Source organism: Ammospiza nelsoni, chromosome 9 (genome assembly GCF_027579445.1).
Source record: "Ammospiza nelsoni isolate bAmmNel1 chromosome 9, bAmmNel1.pri, whole genome shotgun sequence".
In the NCBI taxonomy this organism is placed as follows: Eukaryota; Metazoa; Chordata; class Aves; order Passeriformes; family Passerellidae; genus Ammospiza; species Ammospiza nelsoni.
In genome coordinates, this window is record NC_080641.1 from 5,450,840 (window position 1) to 5,468,472 (window position 17,633).

Consider the following 17,633-nt stretch of genomic DNA (forward strand, 5'->3'; position numbering starts at 1 on the left):
GCCGCAGGTTGTTCCCGCCCAGGCCAAGGGTCTGCAGGCGGTGGCAGAATGACCCACTCAGCAGAAAAGGGAAGGGCCGTGGATGGATATTTATAGACAGCAGTAAAGCCTTTGACACTGGAGAACCTGGCTGCTCATGGATTGGACAGGGCAACTGTTTGCTGGATGAAAAACTGGCTGATGCCCAAGCCCAGAGTGTGGTGGGGAATGGAACTAAATCCAGCTGGGGCCAGTGTAGCAGGACGTGTTCCCTGCCTCAAGAGCTTGCTAATTGGTGAAGTAAATCACTAACGGCCACTTGTGTCATGGTTATTTGGGTGCCATGGAAGCAGCACTTGTAGCTGACAATAAACATCTTGCTGTGGAAGCAAGATTATGGAAAGATAAGCTGGAATTTCTGACAGACACTTTGCTTCACAATCTATTAAAGCTACACCAAACTTTCACAAAGTAGAAGTTTCTGCACATTCCCTGGAAATGTGTGGGGCTTTCCCCGCAAAGTTGGGATGCTGGTTTTGTGGTTCCTTTCTTGAGGGTTGAGTGAAAGGACTCTATGCACACTCTTGCCAGTTTGGTGGTAAGTTACATTGACTCCTAATCTGTACTATTTCTTTCCTAGCTTTGATATAGGTACCTTAATGTTGTGAGCTGTTTCATGTAATCTACTAGTAGTTCTTCTGTTTTATACTGTGTAGTAAGTAACTCTGTTCAAGACCTTTTGTCTGTTATCTCCTGTCTATTCAATAAATAACTAATTTCATAATAGACCTGATCTGCCACTCTTAGAACTTGTGAGCCAGAGTGGTTTAGGTGCAGGCCACCTAATTCCAGCTGTACCCACAAAATATTAGAGGCAATTGCAGTTTTGATTCAAATTTTAATTAAAGGCTGAAGTGTTGCTGATAATGCGACAGAGTCGGAGTCTTTCTCTACATTGTTGTCATCACGCCAATTCCCAGGAGACACTCGAGGGGCGCTTGGAGGCCAGCTGGGGGTGCTTGTGGGATCATTAATGGATCTGTAGGGGCGCTTAGGGGGCGGGGAGGCAGTTGGAGAGCATTTGGAAGTCCGAGGGGACACACAGGGGGCATTTTGGGGGCAAGTAGGGGGCGGGAGGACTTCGGGACTCTGAGGGGCATTTGGGGGTCAGAAGAGGGAAAATGGGGGTACTTACGGGGCCCCCGAGCGCACTCACGGTTCAGGGGAGCACTTGGGGAGCAGCTGGGACGGTGCTTAGGGGACAGTCCCGGCCCTGACGGGCCTCTCGCGGGCCGCGGGACATGACGGGAACCGCAGTCCCGGCTCTATCGGCGGCCTACGGGGCCCCGCGGTCTTTCGGGAGTTGTAGTCCAGGAAGTGAGTAAACTGGCGCGGAACCAGCGGCCAGTGAGAGACGAGGAGGGGAAGCACGAGGGTTTTTGGGGGCTTAGGGGGAGCTTCTGACGCCCCCATAACCCCCCCCAGCACCCTCAGGGGCATAGGGATACCAGAACCCCCTGCCGCCATGTCGGCCCTGATGCTCCCAATATATCCCGAGGCACCCCTATAGACTTCCTAGTCCCCATAGACCTCCCAATACTGTCCTTGGCCCCCCAAAATATCCCCCACAACCCCGGACCGCTAAAGACTCCCAAAAGCCCTACCTGGACGCTAAATACCTTTCACAGATTTTCCTCAACACTCCTAGAGTCTCCCCCAAAAATCCCACAGACCTCTTCTAGGTGCCCGAGAGACACCCAGTGCACTTGCAGCCTCTCCCGATAAACCCCCCAAATCCCTTCCTCAGCCTCAGAGCCCCTCCAAACACGCCAAAGACCCTCAGAGACCCCCTAGAGACACCCAGCGCCCCACCAACAGGTGCTTTTGAGCCCCCAGAAGCCCCCAAATGCTCCTGGGGACATTTGGAGAGAGAGGGCATTGGGGGCAATCCCAAAGGTGGGGGAGATAAGGGAGGGAGTTTTGGGGGTCTCCCCACCTCCCAGGTACAGTTTTGGGGTGTCATTGCTTTATTGGCCCCACCATGGGCTGGGGATGCCCAGGTGGGCATTCCAGGAGTGTCTCAATGGCCCTGGGAGAGGGAAGAGAGAGCAAATGGGGAGAGTTAGAGGGACCTGGGGGAGGCGCAGTAGCAGCGGCCTGAAATTTGGGGGTGGGGTTCTCTTACCAAAGGCGTCCCCTTACGGCCTGGCAGTGGCATCACAGCATCCAGAGGAGGAGGAGGTCCCCAAGAGGGCCTGGGGGGGCTGCATGTCACGGGGGGTGGCAGTCCCACAAGTGTTCTCCCATCCCCACAAGAGATTTCCTTTGCCAGAAGTGTTTCCCTAGCCCACAAGTGCCCCCTCAGCCCCTCGAGTGACTGCTGACCCACAACTTCCCCCCCACCCCACAAGTGACCGCCCCGGCCCACAAATTACCACGTGAGCCCAGAAGGGCACATCCAGGCCCATCAGTGACCCCTCTGACCCACAAAAGGGCCCCCCAGCCCCACAAAGGTGCCTCATGATCCTCAGCAGCCCCCAGCCTTTGATTGACTCCCTGGCTGACAAGCACCCCCCATGACCCTCAAATGACCCAATGACCCACAAGTGACCCCATGGCCCTCAACCGGGCTCCTTGCCCACAAGTGACCCCATGGCCCTCAAGCGACCCCCATGACCCTCAAGGGCTCCTCTGGTTCCTCACCCAGTGGCTGCTGCCATGGCGCCCCCTGTAGGGCATCATGTGCACAGCTCCTGATTAGCTGTGGGGGATGGGGGGGGGGGGGGGGCTCACGGGGGTAACATGACCTGAAGCTGGGCCCTCCCTGGTGCGGGGGCTCAGGAAGCGCCTCCCTTGCAGGCCGCAGGGCATCCTGGGAGCCGCGTGGCTTCCAACATGGTGCACACCACCGAGCCCTGAGGCCGTCATGTGACCATCAAAATGATTCCTGCAGCAAAGGCTCATGGGAGTCTTGCTTCCCATTGGGTGGCAGCCCCTGGTGCAGAGGGGCATAGCGGCTGCTGCTGATTTGCCGCGGGGCATGGTGGGAGTCGCGAGACTGTGAGCATAGTGCCCCCTGCAGGGTATCCAGAGAGCTGCTTCCCATTGGCCAGAGGGTCTTGTGGGAGTCGTGTGGCCTCCACCATGGATCCTGCCACAAGGGTTCCTGGGAGACAGCCTGGGGGGAAGACGCCCGCTAGTGCTTGCAGAAGTGCCTCAGGTGGGCCACGTGACTGCCTGGGCACTGCCGCCTGCAGGGTCCTGGGGGTATCAGGTGACCTCCCGTGTGACACTCCCTGCAGGGAACCCCGGGAAGCAGCAGAGCTCAGCAGGGCCCTGCCCACCAGGGGCGTGTCCAGTGCTGGCTCCGCCCCTTGGCATCACCTCAAGCACCATTGGACAAGGGGATCATCGAGGGTGGAGCTTCAGGGGGGTGAAGCCTCTGTTTGGCTCTGCCCCTTACAGCCTGCAGCGGCGGGGCCTGAGCATGGCCTGGCGGGGCAGGAGGAGGGTGTTGGGGAGGGGCGAGGACCCCCGAAATGCTGACCCTGCAGTGACCCCCCAGGGCTGGTGGTCTCGGGAGGAGTTTGAGGGACTGCAGGATGCACTTATGGGCAGAATGGCGGGTCCGGGGCATCACCTGCGATCAGGTGGGGTTGTTGGGGGTCCTCAAGGTGCTCTTGGGGAACACGGGCACAAGGGAGGGAATTGGCAGGCACTCAGGGGTCTGGGGAGCACTTGGAGTCCTTAAAGGAACACTTGAGGGAACGGGGGAGCAGACTGGAGTCTTCAGTGGGCACTTGGGGATCCCGAAGGGCACTGGGGCTGGGCTGCTCTCCCACCTCCTTTGCACCGGACGCTCCGTTCGTTGCTGAGCCTCTGCGGGAGGTATGCGAGAAGTGACGCGGGACCGTCCCGAGCCCCGCAAATTTCCCCCTCGGTCGCCTCTGGAGCCCTCAGGCCTGACCCGCTCCATCGCCCGTGCTCTCGTTTCGTTTCACCCCAGCGCTCCCGTTTGCTTTCGCCCCAGCGCTCCGAGCTTGGGCGATGATTGGTTCAGGGCGGAGACGGGCGGGCGCTGCAGCCAATGGGAAGCTGGGGAGGGGGAAGGCGGGGCAAGGGAGGGGTCCTTGGGAGGGCTTTGGGGATTCCTGGAGGGGTTTGGGGGTCTGGGGACACTGAGGGATGCCCAGGGAGTTCTGGGGGTTCACTGGGGTGGTTTTGAGGATCTCAGAGAGATTGTTTGGGATCCCCAGGGAAAAGCTTGGGGTGGAGGGAGGTTGGTGTGGTTCTGGACGTCCTGGAAGGGACTGGTGCAGGAGCGTCAAGGGGATCCCCATGTGGTTTGGGAGGCCCTCGGGTTGGTTGAAGTGGCAGAGAGCTGGGATCCCACTGACAGAGACCCTCCATATCCCCCATGGACCCTGCCAAATCTTGCCTAGAAACTCCAAACCTTCCCAGGGACTCCCAGATCCTGACAGGACTCTCTCAGCTCCCCTTAGATCAGTGAGCCCGTCCAAGGGAATGATAGAAAAATTGGCTGGCAAATAAACTTTCTAACACAGTTTGAAGCATTAGAAAGCAGGCATTCTTTATCTGTGCAGGACACACTGAAGGACTTCTACTTTAATCTGATGTGTGCGGTGAAACTGCCACAGGGTATGGTCCTGTATGGGCCATGAACAGGTCTCTAGTGGTCATATTCATGGAATGCTTCCATATTACATGTGACCTTTGCTTGAACGTTTCCCTTGAGCATGCACTGTTACTTCTTGTTACATAACTTGACAAAAACCCCACTATATTCCTCATTACCTATTTGTCCACTGGCTCCAGCTGTGCTTGCGATGCTCTGTCCATGCCTTTAAATCCTTTCAGCTTTTCTGCCAGTTGTCTTTAAGCTCCATCCAGCATCTTCAGGGCAACTGAAAATTTCTCTTTTTCGTGTCATTTATCAGGAGTCCCAAAACCCTTCCAGGGACCCCCATCTCCCCAGAGGGACCTTGTGGTTTGGGAGGTTCAGAGGGCTGAGGGGATACCTGGGTAGTTTGGGGGGATCGCCATGTAGTTTTGGAGGTCCCTGGATGGCTTTGGGGGGGGTCTCTGTCTCTGGACAGTTTTGAGGATCTCTGTGGTGTTCAGGGTTTCCCCATTTTTATGTCTTCATTTTAAGGCAAAGGCCCTTTAATTCCCTGTTTACCATTGTCTCTCCTGGCTCCAGCTGGTTTTCTTCAGCTTTTTCAGTCATTTGGGCCAGAATTTCCCATTCCCTGGAATTCCCCGCTGGGACTTGGATCATTAATTTTTGATAAAAAAAATCTGGACTTGGCTTGTCCTTTCCCCAATGTCATGGGGCCAGAAGGTACCATGGGGACAGCAATTCGGGGAGTTCAGGGAATTTGGTATGATTGCTGTAGGTGCCACACCTGTTATGACATTCCTGTGGTTCCACACCTGTCACAACATCCCTGTGAGTCACATCCATCAAGATGTCCTGTGAGTTCCACTCCCAGCATTTCCTATCCCTGACAAGATCCAGCTGCCAGGTCCCAAATTCTCTGGAACTTTGAGTCATGCCCCCTTGCTTTCCTCCCCCGGCTCCCATCCTGAAATTGTGCTGAATCCGCCCAAATCTGTATGGTTTGGCTGTGTCTTGGGTATTTTTTATTTGGGTATAAAAAGAGTGACTTTGGGACAAACATTCTGTGTCTGAAGGGGCCCGGGAATTGAACTGCCAAGGGGCTGGTGAGTGGGGAAAAGTGGGGAGGCTTAATTCCCTGTTTATTCCTGGTTTTCCTTGTTGTTTGGTGATGGGCAGAAATTGAGGATTTTTTCTGCCCAAATTTCAGATTTTTTTTACCCTTTCCCTTCTCGAATTATATGACTTTGGCCCCCTTTCCCCCACAAGTTTCGTAATTTTAGCCCTTTTTCTTTCAAAATGTTGGGTTTAAAACACTTCTTTTCCCAAGTCTCACGGGTTTGCTCTTTTTGTGCATCTTTCTCCCAGATTTCAGTTTTTTTTTCCTCGTCATGCCCAAAAATTCGTGGGTTTTTTCTTCACCTTTTTGAGGCCAAATTCAGCATTTGGGAGGCTTTGTATGGGACAAGGTGAGTGAAGGGTTTTCCTGGATGTTGAGCCCCATTTTGATCTGAATTTGGGGGATGTTGGGCACAAAACTACCCATTTTGACTGAAACTGAGGGGATTTGGGGGAAAATTCATCCTTTCCACGAAGTTTTATTGTGGATTTGGTAGAAATGGGGTATTGAGGTGACATCAAGGGCAGGGGTTGGTGGGAATGCTGTATCAGCATTTTTAACTCCATTTTGACGTGAATCTAGGTGATTTTAGTTAAAATTCCTTTGTTTTTAGAGGGAACGTGATATAGATGTAGACTCCGATGTGGCCTCAAGGGAATGTTTAATCCTGTTTAATGCTATTTTGACCAATAGAGGTGGGGGGGAAAGTGGGGGGGTGGAGATTGGGGGGAAAATATATTTTAACCCAAAATGGGATAATTTCGGAAGGAAATCCATTTTGATCCAAATGTGGAGAATTTTGGACAAAAATTTTATAGTTTCAAATGTTTGGAGTAGATTTTGAGGGAGTGGGGACCAAAATAAGCCCCAAGAGGTTTCCATGTGCTGAAAAAAGACATTTTTGGGTAATTTGGAGGTTATTTGAGGCTTCTGGAGACATCCCAGGACTCACATGGATTTTTCCCATAAAATAACAGTTTTTAGTGATTTTCGGTGTTTTTCTTAGGGATGGCACAAGATGGGATATGGTGGCTCTTCCTTCCATTCTGTGGTAAGTAAAACTGCTGTTTTCCACACAAAATCTCCAAATTTCATGGATTTTGTACATATTTCCAGGCTTTTTAGCACAGAAAATGAAATCCTGAGTCCCTGGGCTTGTTTTTGCCTGAAAATTCCTCCAACAACCTCTCAGCTGCAGATTTATTATTTTTAACCAAAAGCCCCCATTTTGAAATATTTTTTTAATCCAAAAACCTTTAGAATCTTCTTTTTTTCATGAATGCCTCTATAATTTCATGGGGAAAAATCCCCTTTTTTCTCAGTTTCTATGGGAAAAAAAAAAATGCACTTTGTCCTGGTTATTTTGGTTTAGTTTTTTGGTTTTGGGTTTTTTTGTTTTGTTTTGTTTTTTGTGTGTGTGTGTTTTTTTGGTTTTTCGTTGGTTTTTTTTTAGCTAAAATTCTAATGATTAGTTTTAGTGTTTTTCCAGGACAAAACCCCAAGATTTATATGCTGGAACTGTATTTTCTTCCAGGGAAAAAATATCTACTTTTAAAAGATGTTTTTAGATGAAACAAAAGTCCTTTTATTTGCTCTTTTTAAATAAAAGAAGTTAGTTCTTAAGGAAAAAAAACCCTTTTATTCCTTATTTTCCTAGCTTTTTTCTCATTGTCATTAAAACCTTTTATCAACCCAATTTTTAGGTAATGTTCTAAAGAAAAAAATACTTTTTATTCTCTTAATATTTTCTTGTGGGTTTTTTGTTTAATTTTATTTTAAAAATTTATTTAATGAGGAAAAAAAGCCCTCTTGAACTCTTTTTTAGGTTTCAAGTCATTTAAAGAAAAAAACCTCTTTTACTCTGTTATAATTATTAAAATTCCAATTGCTCATTTCCGTCTTAATGTTTCTTCATAATCCCCCTTTTTTAAAAACACAACTCTTATTCATGTATTATTTCAGAAAGCCCCTTTTAATCCTCTTTTTTTATTCAAAGTTAAACCTCATTATTCCCTGTTTTTCCGCCAAAACACTCAAATTCCATTTTTTTCCAAAAAAATCACCAGAATTATTTTTTTAATCTAACATCCCCAATTACCTATTTTTTAAATTAAAAAAAAATCCTTATGATGGGCTTTTATGTATATGCTGAGTTTTATTCAATTTTCATCTCATTTTCCTTTTTTTTTCCCTGCCAATTTCAAGATGGTTTTTTTTTTCTCCCTTTTAATTAGGAGAAGATACTCACTCTTTTAAGCCTGTTTTGGGGCAAAAAATGGCTATTTTGTTGGTTTGTAGCATTAAAAAAAATGAAAAAATATTTTTGATTCTTTTAAAGTATCTTTTGTTTAGTCTTCCTTTATATATCTTTATATATATAATGTATATTTTTATATATGCATTTCATCTTATACAAAATACATAAAATTTTATTTGGCTGATAATAATATTAAATAGTGTAATTGAATAGCATCATATTGATCAATAGGACAGTAATTGCTTATTAGTACTTATCTATATTTTTATGTGTTGAGGATATATTACTAATATACATACAGTACAACAGTTCTATCTGAATATATAATATAATCTCTACTGTAATTATAAAAAATACAACGTATGATCTATAATGCTGTAATTATGTTGTTATTATAATTATTCTTGATTTGCATTTTTTAGTAAAAATTTCTCTAAAAATTCAGTATAAACTTATTTAAAAGTTTATATGGATGTACAAAAGATGTGAACTAGGAGAATGTAATATATTTTCTATTCATATAATATATTACTGCATTTATTAATATAGCAGACTATATATTTCTATTATATATAACTATCTAGTTATTAAGATATAATTATTAACTATAGAATAGATATAAATTACTACAAATATAATTATATAATACAATTCTTACTTTACAATATAATATTATGTAGAGTTGCATATTATATGAATGCCATTGTTATTGTATTATATTGTTATTGTTATTGTATTATAACAGTATGTAATTTATGCATATAATATTTATTTACATAATTATATATTATTATATTCTGCATTACAATGTAATATCTACTTTTATAATTGTTATATTAATGATACATATAATCATAGATTATATTGCAATAGAGTGTGATACAATGGTATATTATTTCTATTCTTTTCTCTAATATATTCTCTACCTTTGTAATTTTGCACCTTACTGCTTATTTTTGCTTGATTTTTACAATTTTTTCCCAAACCATTTCTATGAAAACAAGAAAAAAATTATTTAAAATCATTATCTGTATAATTTTATAGAGAAAATATAAATCATCTACTGTTTTATATAATTATAAAAATAACATGTAAATGTATTTTCTATTATTATTAATACTGAAATAAATTAAATAGCCACAGTGTTTATTATTGTATTACTTTAATTATTTTTAATGTTTATGGAGTTGGATTAAATATTTGCTGATATTTCTATCAAAATTAAGTACAAAGTAATAGAAAAAATACTACTATATATTTAAATATAAGTATTGTATATCACAATTTTATAATTAATAGATCTGTATAATAATAACATAGAAAATTATATAACAAAGTTATATAATGGATAACAAGTATAATAATACTGTAACAGGCTGAAATGTAATTGACATATTTTCACTGATATATGAGTCCTATATTATTAATATTTTATCAGCGTACTAATCAGTAGTAATATACTAAAGTATATTACATAATACTAGTAATATATCATGAACACAAGGTGTAATAATATAAATATCTAGTAATATTGTTTTATTAAGGAATAGTATTTTGTGTAATTAATATTAGTTATTAATACAACATTATTTCATATTTTTAACACATTGATGTATTTTAATAATTTGCTAATAGAATACAAATGTTGTTTATTAACATAACAAGCTGTAAATAGAATTTATATTATGATTATATATAAAAATGAACTCTATAAATTGGATACCGCAGTCGTATCTTTAATGTAATTTCAGTACAATTCCTCCTGCAAAATAGGAAAATTGATATATAAACACGTACAGAATTGATATAAAAATATAAAAGCCCCTTTTATTTAACCCCTTGGTTAACATAAAAATTAACCAAGGCCTCCTTTTCCCCCTCTTTTCCCAGCACTCTCCAGTGCCAGCTACCGGGGCCAGGAGTTCCTGGCCGTGTTCCCACAGAATGATGACGAGTCCCCCAGTGCGCACCTGCAGCTGCTGCTCACCTCCTATGGCCCTGCTGACACCCAGGTGTCAGTGACGCTCCGTGGCAGCTCTGTCACCAAGAACATCACCCTGAGGCCAGATGTCACTGTGCCCTTGCCTCTCCCTGCTAACCTGGAACTCACTGGAAGCCACACTTTCGGTAAAACCTTGGTGGTCCAGGCCAGCAGTGACATCTCTGTGGTGTCTGTCAGCACCAAGGGCTACACTGTGGGTGCCACTGCCCTCCTACCTATGGAGAGCCTGGGCACCAGGTACTATGTGGTGACACCGGTTGGGAACTACACTTATGGCCTGACTGAGTTCGTGGTGGCCACCGGCGCCACCACCGCCGCTATCAGCATCACCACCACTGCCACTTTCCACTATGCTGGGGCCACTTACGTCCCTGGTGCCGTGCTCCGCCTGTTCCTGCAACCCTACCACAGCCTGCAGCTCCAGAGCAGCCAGGACTTCACTGGCACAGTTGTGGTGGCCGACACCCCTGTGGCTGTCCTCAGTGGCCACACCTGTGTCAAGGTGTCTGCTGGCTTTGACTTTGTGGTGGAGCAGCTCCTCCCAATGACAGCATGGGGGAAGAGCTATGTGGTGCCACCCAATCCACTGCAGACAGACGTTGACTTCGTTTACGTGGTGACAGATGAAGACAACACCATCACCTACAACACTGGGAGTGGGAATGCGACTGTGGCCATGGCGGCAGGGGAGGTGCAGAGATTTATGCTGAACCATAACTCCCATCTGTACATCAGTGCGGTGGTGGCTGTGCAGGTGGTGTTTTTCTTCAGCGGCTCGTCTTGGCAAGATCCTTTCCTCCTTGTTGTCCCACCTGTCACCGCCCATTGCACTGCATTCCGCTTTAGCAGTGTGCCCAGCCAGTATAATCATGCCATCCTCATTGCACCCACCACTGCCACTGCCACCACCACCCTCAACCATCGGCCAGACAACACCATGGCATGGCAGGCCATTCCTGGCACAGATTTCTCCTGGGCCAGCATCACTGTGGGAGCAAAAATGCAGAGCGCTGAGAACTCACAGGTGCCCATTGGGCTCCTGGTATTTGGGTTCCAGAGTCACACTGGATATGGCTTCCCGGGGCTCTGTGCCACCAGTGAGTACAGTCAGTCCACTGTTGTGTCACCCCAATGATTGGGCCTTGTGCAGTTGACCATTCATGGGTTTTCCCCTTTTTTTCAGTCCCCACATCACTCTCCTAAGAGGATTTGGTATGTGAGGAGAGGTGTGAGCTGGTGGATGGACAACCAGAGTGCATCCAGGAGACTTTCTCCACCTGTTGGCTTGCTGGCGGGTCACACTACCGCAGTTTTGATGGAAAAACCTTTGATTTCATGGGAACATGTGCCTACACCTTGACCACCATCTGCAATCCCGATCCCACCCTTCCTGCCTTCTCTGTTGAGGTCACAAAGAAGGAAAAGGAGAACTCCAAAGTTTCCTCCATCAGCTCCATCACCATCCATGTCGACAACGTCACCATCACTGCTGTCCAGTCAGAGAATGGGATGGTGAGGGTAAGCCATCATAATTTCCCAATTTTTAAAAATTTTGCTGAAATTGCATATTTATCAATGATCTTGAGGGTCTTATCCTAAATAATTCCTGGGTTTGCTGGTGTGCAGGTAACCCTTGCATGAAAACACTTCTAGTCTTCTTAAACTCTATGCCAAATTTTGAAGGATTTTGGTTGTTTTGATGGTTTTTGTTGTCCTCCAGGTGAACAACCACCGCTCGCACCTTCCCATCTCCCTCTCCCATGGGAAGCTCCGCATCCACCAGAAGGGTAAATCCATGTTGATCCAATCAAATTTCAAGCTGAAAGTTCTCTACAACTGGGATGATCATATAGTGATCAAACTTCCGGCTGCTCTTTCTAGAAAAGTGTGCGGAATGTGTGGGAACAACAATGGGAATCCCCAGGATGACACTCTCTCTCCTGATGGAAAACAAGTGTGGGATATTGTGGAATTTGGGCAGAGCTGGAAGGTGACCAGTGAGAGTAGCCGCTGCCAGGACACTTGCGACGGTGACTGTGGGCGGTGCAGATGGGACCAGGCGGTGACATACAAGGCAGAGACCTGGTGTGGGAAGTTGTCCCAACATTCTGGGCCATTCCGGTCATGTCATGACACTATTAGTCCTAATATCTACGTGAAGAACTGTATCTATGACCTGTGTGCCAATGAGGGGCACCGTGATGTGCTGTGCCACGCCTTCGAGACCTATGCTGATGACTGCCAGGAGGAGGGGATCAATGTTTCTGATTGGAGGACAACAGTGGGATGTCGTGAGTAGAGGATGGTTGGGTGAAAATGCTCCTTGGGATGGGCAGAGCCTAATTATTGTGGGACTAACGATCCATAGGATCATGGGCTGGGAAAGGTTATGGCAGCAGATCCAAGCAGGAAATCCATGGAAGTCCAGGTAGATTCCAGAAAGTCCATGTAGAAAGTCCACAAAGTGTGTGGAGTCTCTAGAAAGTCTGAGCAAGAAGTCCTCAGACACTCCAGAATGTCCAGGCAGAAGGCCTAGGAAGTCCATGGAGACTCCATAAAATCCATGGAGACTCCAGGATATCTGCGTAGATAGTCAAAGAAGTCTGTTCCACCATGTGCCGCCCCACCCTGACTGCTGTCTCCCTCCCTGTCCAGCTCTCACTTGCCCGCCCAACAGCACCTACAGCACCTGTGGCCTCGCCTTCCTCCCTTCCTGCAACATCCCCGCTGTGTCATCCAGCTGTGCCGCTGTCACCACCTGCGTAGACACTTGCGTGTGCCACGAGGGCCTTGTCCTTGATGCCAACACCTGCATCCCCCCCTCTGAATGTGGCTGTGTCTTTCGGGGTCTCTTCTATGGCCTTGGAGAGGAATTTTGGGGTGACCTCACTTGCACTCAACGCTGTGTGTGTGATGCGGAGCAGCGGCAGGCAGTGTGCCGGGATTCTGGTTGTGGCACTGAGGAGGAATGCCGGGTGGAGGAGGGGATCCAGGATTGTTATCCCAGAAGTTTTGTGGTTTGCACTGCTGTTGGAGCCACCCACTATGAGACCTTTGATGGCAAGAGGTTCATCTTCCAGGGGACATGTGTCTACCTGTTGGTAGGGTTGTGTGAGGACACCCAAAATTTGGTGGGATTCCAGGTGTTGGTGCAGAATGGCCACCGAAGTGACAACCTCATGTTGTCCATTGCCATGGTGACAGTCAAAGTCTACAACAAAACCATCAGCATTAGCAGGGAACATCCTGGAAAAATCATGGTGAGTTTAGGAAATGATCCCTTCTTTTTTCACCACATTCTCCACCTTGTCCCAAACCTCATCCTATTAACATTTGAAATGTAATTAAATCAACATAATTTGCCTGTTCCAGATCAAGGAGTGGTTGATCAACCTCCTCTTGGGACTTGGTCCTTCTCATTCTCTTAAATCCAAAATTTAATTCAATTCAAAATTTAATTAAATGAATGCTTTTTGATTGCTCTGGCTGTTGAAAGTAGTTTACTATCAGTTTGCAAAGTTGATCAATTGTTATGGTTTTCTCCCCAGATTGATGAGCAGTTGATCAATCTCCCATATCACTACAGTGAAAGAAAGATTGTTGTCTATCGTCATGGGCAGGATGCGGTGGTAGTGACCGACTTTGGCCTCGTTGTCACCTATGACTGGTACAGCCACGTCACCACCATGGTGCCCAGTGGCTTCACTAATGCCCTATGTGGGCTCTGTGGGAACTACAATGGTGCTGCAAGTGACGACATGATGATGAGGAACAACCATGTGACGTCAGACCCAGATGCCTTTGGGAGCAGCTGGAAGGTCACAGATGTCCCAGGATGTGGTGAGAGGTCAACAGTGGAATGTTCCAGCACACTTGCACCTTCCTGGCTGCAGCAGGAAGTCTCTGGGATGGGGTGTGAAATTATTTTGGAAGTGGATGGACCTTTTAGAGCATGTCATAGTCATGTTAATGGCCACCAGTACTTCCAGAGCTGCATCCATGACTCCTGCCTGTTCCCTGATCAGGAAGAAGGGATCTGTCCAGTCATTGCCCTCTACGCCACCGCATGCCAGGCTGCTGGTGTGTCCATCGGGAGGTGGAGGACAGATAATTTCTGCTGTAAGTTGGGACAATGGGAGGGTTTTTCCTTCAGCAGTATCCAAAGGATCCTCAAATCTGCTCCAAATCCATGTATGAACAATCCAGAGGTGCATGGGAATCCAGTGGAAATTCCACCCAAAGTTTTGGTTGATCCCATAATCCACCCAAATTAAACCTTTCCTAAGGAAGAAGTTGTCTCATCTGGAATAATTTACCCCCTCAAAATCTCCAATTTCCTGGTGTTGGCTAAAAGGTGGATAATTTAGAGGGAGAACCATCAAAAAATGTACCAAAAAATAGTGGAATTGGGTTAAAGGGATTCAGCCTGGAGATCAGTTGAGGACCCAATGTGGAGCGATCCCATTCTTTGAGTGAATGTTACATTTTTCTCCACAGAAATGTGAGAAATTGGGTAGTTTAGTGGAAAAATTCCTATTGAAATGGGCTGGGATGTTCCTTATGGATGATCATTGGATCATCATCATATAATCATTGGATCGTCATTTGATGATGTCCCTTGTCATGTGCACAGGGATGAAAATTGAGAGTTTGCCATGGGCTAAAAAACCCTGTATTTGGTGAAGTTTGTACCTGAATTCCAGGAATGTTCCAGGATTTGGCTTGGAATTTCCTGATTCCTTATGAATCCCATTGTTTCCCGGCAGATATTCCCTGTCCTTCCAACAGCTCCTATGAGCTCTGCTCCCACACCTGCCAGCACACCTGCGGTATTGACTCTGCCACATGCCAAGGGTGGTGCCGCGAGGGCTGCACATGTCAGGATGGCTTCATGCTCAGCGGTGACGAGTGTGTCCCCATGTCCCACTGTGGCTGCAGCTACCATGGAGTCTACTACAAAGAGGGGGAGACATTCTACCCCACAAAGCAGGAGATGTGCCAGTGCCTCTTTGGTGGCACTGTGGAGTGCCAAAATACTTCCCGTCCTGATGGTGGCCATGGGAAGGTCATCAGTGATGTCATCCAGTCTCCCTTGCAGCTGTCCAGCACCTGTGTAGCCACAGGTGACCACACCTATGTTACCTTTGATGGGATGGCCTTCAACATCACTGGTACTTGCTCCTACATCCTCACCCAGACCTGCACAAGTGACAACGTGAGATCATTTATGGTCACAATCCAGAAGGAGGCGTGGCAGAAGGGGAAGGTCTCCGGGATCCAAGTGTTGTCTGTGGAAGTCTATGGGGTCACCTTGACCTTGAAACAAGGAAAAAGGGCAGATGTCATGGTAACATGGCACTTTATGTTTCAAATCTCATGGGATCCCCCCAAACTGGGTTTCTTTATAGAAAGGACACCTCAGCCCATCTCCCATCCCAGTCCAACTTTTCTTTCTAAGCAAGATCTGTAAATGCATTAAAACCTTGGTTGGAAGTTGTTTTCCCTAAATTTTTCGTTCTACCTCAATCAACCCCGAAACTCTGTTTCCTTGGTGAGGGGAGCCCTCATCCCATCTCCAAGACTAATCCATTCTCATTCAAACTTTTTCTTCCAAGTGGGATCCACAAATCTGTCAGAATAATGTTTGGAAGTTGTTTCCCCCAAATGTTTGGTCCCACCTCCTCACTGGAGGACTCTTCCTTCTCTATCCCAGGTGGATTCCATTTCCCACCACCTCCCCACCATCCTGAGTGAGGGACAGGTCCAGGTCTACCCACATGGGACAGGTGTCCTGCTCCGCACTGACTTCGGCCTCATTGTCCACTATGACCTCGTCCAGCACGTGATGGTCACAGTCCCCCAGACCTACATGGGGCGCTTGTGTGGCCTCTGCGGCAACTACAATGGCCAAGGCAATGATGAGTTCCAGCTTTCCAGTGGCCAGCTGGCTCCAGATGCAACAGCCTTTGGATCTGCATGGAAAACAACAGATACACCTTGCAATGACACCTGTCCCAAGGATGAGTGTCCCACCTGCACAGAGGAGAAAGTGGCAGTCCTCCAAAAACCCAACTATTGTGGCCTACTCACGGCCCCTGAAGGTCCCTTTGGTTCCTGCCATCGCATCATTGACCCCGTCCCGTATTCCCAATCCTGCATCCATGACCTCTGCATGACGGGAGGGGACACACATGTCCTGTGCCAGAGTATCCAGAGCTATGTCACTGCATGCCAAGGCACCAGTGTCGCTGTGGGGACTTGGAGGATGTCATCCTTCTGCTGTGAGTTTGGGAGGGCAAGGGGTGAATGTTCCTGTTTGGGTCTGGGTGACAGTGGTGACACACGGGACATGGGATGATGGTGATGGGGTGAGCTTTAAAGTCCCTTCCAACCCAACTCAATACATGATTCCATGAAAATTCCAGCCCCCACCTGCCCAGCCAACAGCACCTACTCGCTTTGCACCAACACCTGTGCCAACATCTGCACCGGAAATACCACCACCTGTCCCCAGACCTGCACTGAGGGCTGCCAGTGCCACCAGGGTTCTGTCTTTGATGGACACAGATGCGTTCCCAAGGATTACTGTGAATGCTTCAGGGATGGGGAATACTATAAGGTAGTTTTTCTGTCCTTTTTTCCTGTTTTTAGGCATTTGTGTCTTTTTTCCCTTCATTTTCTCCCTATTTTTATACCTTTGCTTCCTTTTTCCATATATTCCTTCTTTCTTTTTGTTTTTATGTCCTTACCTATATTTTTCGTGCGTTTATTTTTCTCATATTTCTCTGCATTTACCTCTGTTATCATGGTGTTTTCTTTTTTTTCCTAGCTTGATGTATTTATATTTTTAAAAATAATTTCCCCACATTTTCTCTATTTCTTATGCATTTACACCTTTCTTTCTTGCATTTTTCCCTACTTTTCTTTCTCATTTTCCCAACATTTTCCCCTTTCCATCCTCCTATTTTTATGCCATATTTCCCCTGCGTTCCCTTTCTTTTCCCCTATTTCTAGGCAGTTACATTGTTTTTCTTGCCTGTATTTTCCTCTGTGTTCTGTGTTTGCATTTATTTTTCTGCATTTTCCCCATTTTTCCTTTATTTATGCTTTTCCCCAGCATTTCCCCCCTATTTTTATACATTTATGTCTTTTTTTCCTGCATTTACCCTTTTTTCCCACTTTTTATAGAGAAGGTATGCATGTACATCCCTTTGCCTAGCAATTTGTTCACTATTTTCCCTATTCTTCTGCACTTACATCCTTTTTTCTGCATTTTTCCTTTTTATCTCCTATTTTCATGGATTTCCCTTTCTCCCTTCTCCCCCCCCACAGCCCCATGAGATGCTTTTCCAGGATCACTGCCAGCACCGTTGCACCTGTGTCCCTGGCCAGGGCCTTACCTGCCACGACCACACTTGCACTGAGGACGAATTCTGTGAAATCCAGGAAGGGGTCTTGGGATGCATCAAAAAAAGTGAGGAAAAGTTGAGGGAAGAGGGGAGTTTTAGATGCAAAGTGGATCTGGGAGAGATTGAGGGGTAGAATGGGGAAAAGGAAGGGGATGTGGAGGGAACAGAATTCTGCCTCTAAGGGTGAGGAATGGGACAATTCTTCCCATGGTTTCTCCCAAGGTTTC

General features: G+C 46.4%; 2 protein-coding genes across 3 annotated transcripts; both read left to right on the forward strand.

The window, feature by feature from the left end:
* Window positions 1–5,998: 5,998 nt before the first annotated feature.
* LOC132076914 (IgGFc-binding protein-like) lies at window positions 5,999–11,391 on the forward strand. Of its 2 annotated transcripts, XM_059478332.1 has the most exons (4): window positions 5,999–6,087; window positions 6,745–6,789; window positions 9,886–11,094; window positions 11,181–11,391. In XM_059478332.1, exons 1-4 carry the CDS (start codon window positions 6,078–6,080, stop codon window positions 11,198–11,200), a joined length of 1,284 nt encoding a protein of 427 aa, XP_059334315.1. In that variant the 5' UTR covers window positions 5,999–6,077; the 3' UTR covers window positions 11,201–11,391. The 2 variants fall into 2 exon arrangements, with proteins under 2 accessions (XP_059334315.1, XP_059334314.1); XM_059478331.1 differs by lacking the exon at window positions 11,181–11,391 and having other exon boundaries at window positions 9,886–11,179.
* An 87-nt stretch (window positions 11,392–11,478) lies between these two features.
* On the forward strand, window positions 11,479–17,539 carry LOC132077009 (IgGFc-binding protein-like). Its single transcript, XM_059478451.1, has 9 exons — window positions 11,479–11,515; window positions 11,718–11,784; window positions 11,879–12,288; window positions 12,653–13,257; window positions 13,546–14,116; window positions 14,764–15,344; window positions 15,711–16,278; window positions 16,423–16,616; window positions 17,330–17,539. Exons 3-9 carry the CDS (start codon window positions 11,892–11,894, stop codon window positions 17,537–17,539), a joined length of 3,126 nt encoding a protein of 1,041 aa, XP_059334434.1. The 5' UTR covers window positions 11,479–11,515; window positions 11,718–11,784; window positions 11,879–11,891.
* Window positions 17,540–17,633: the final 94 nt, after the last annotated feature.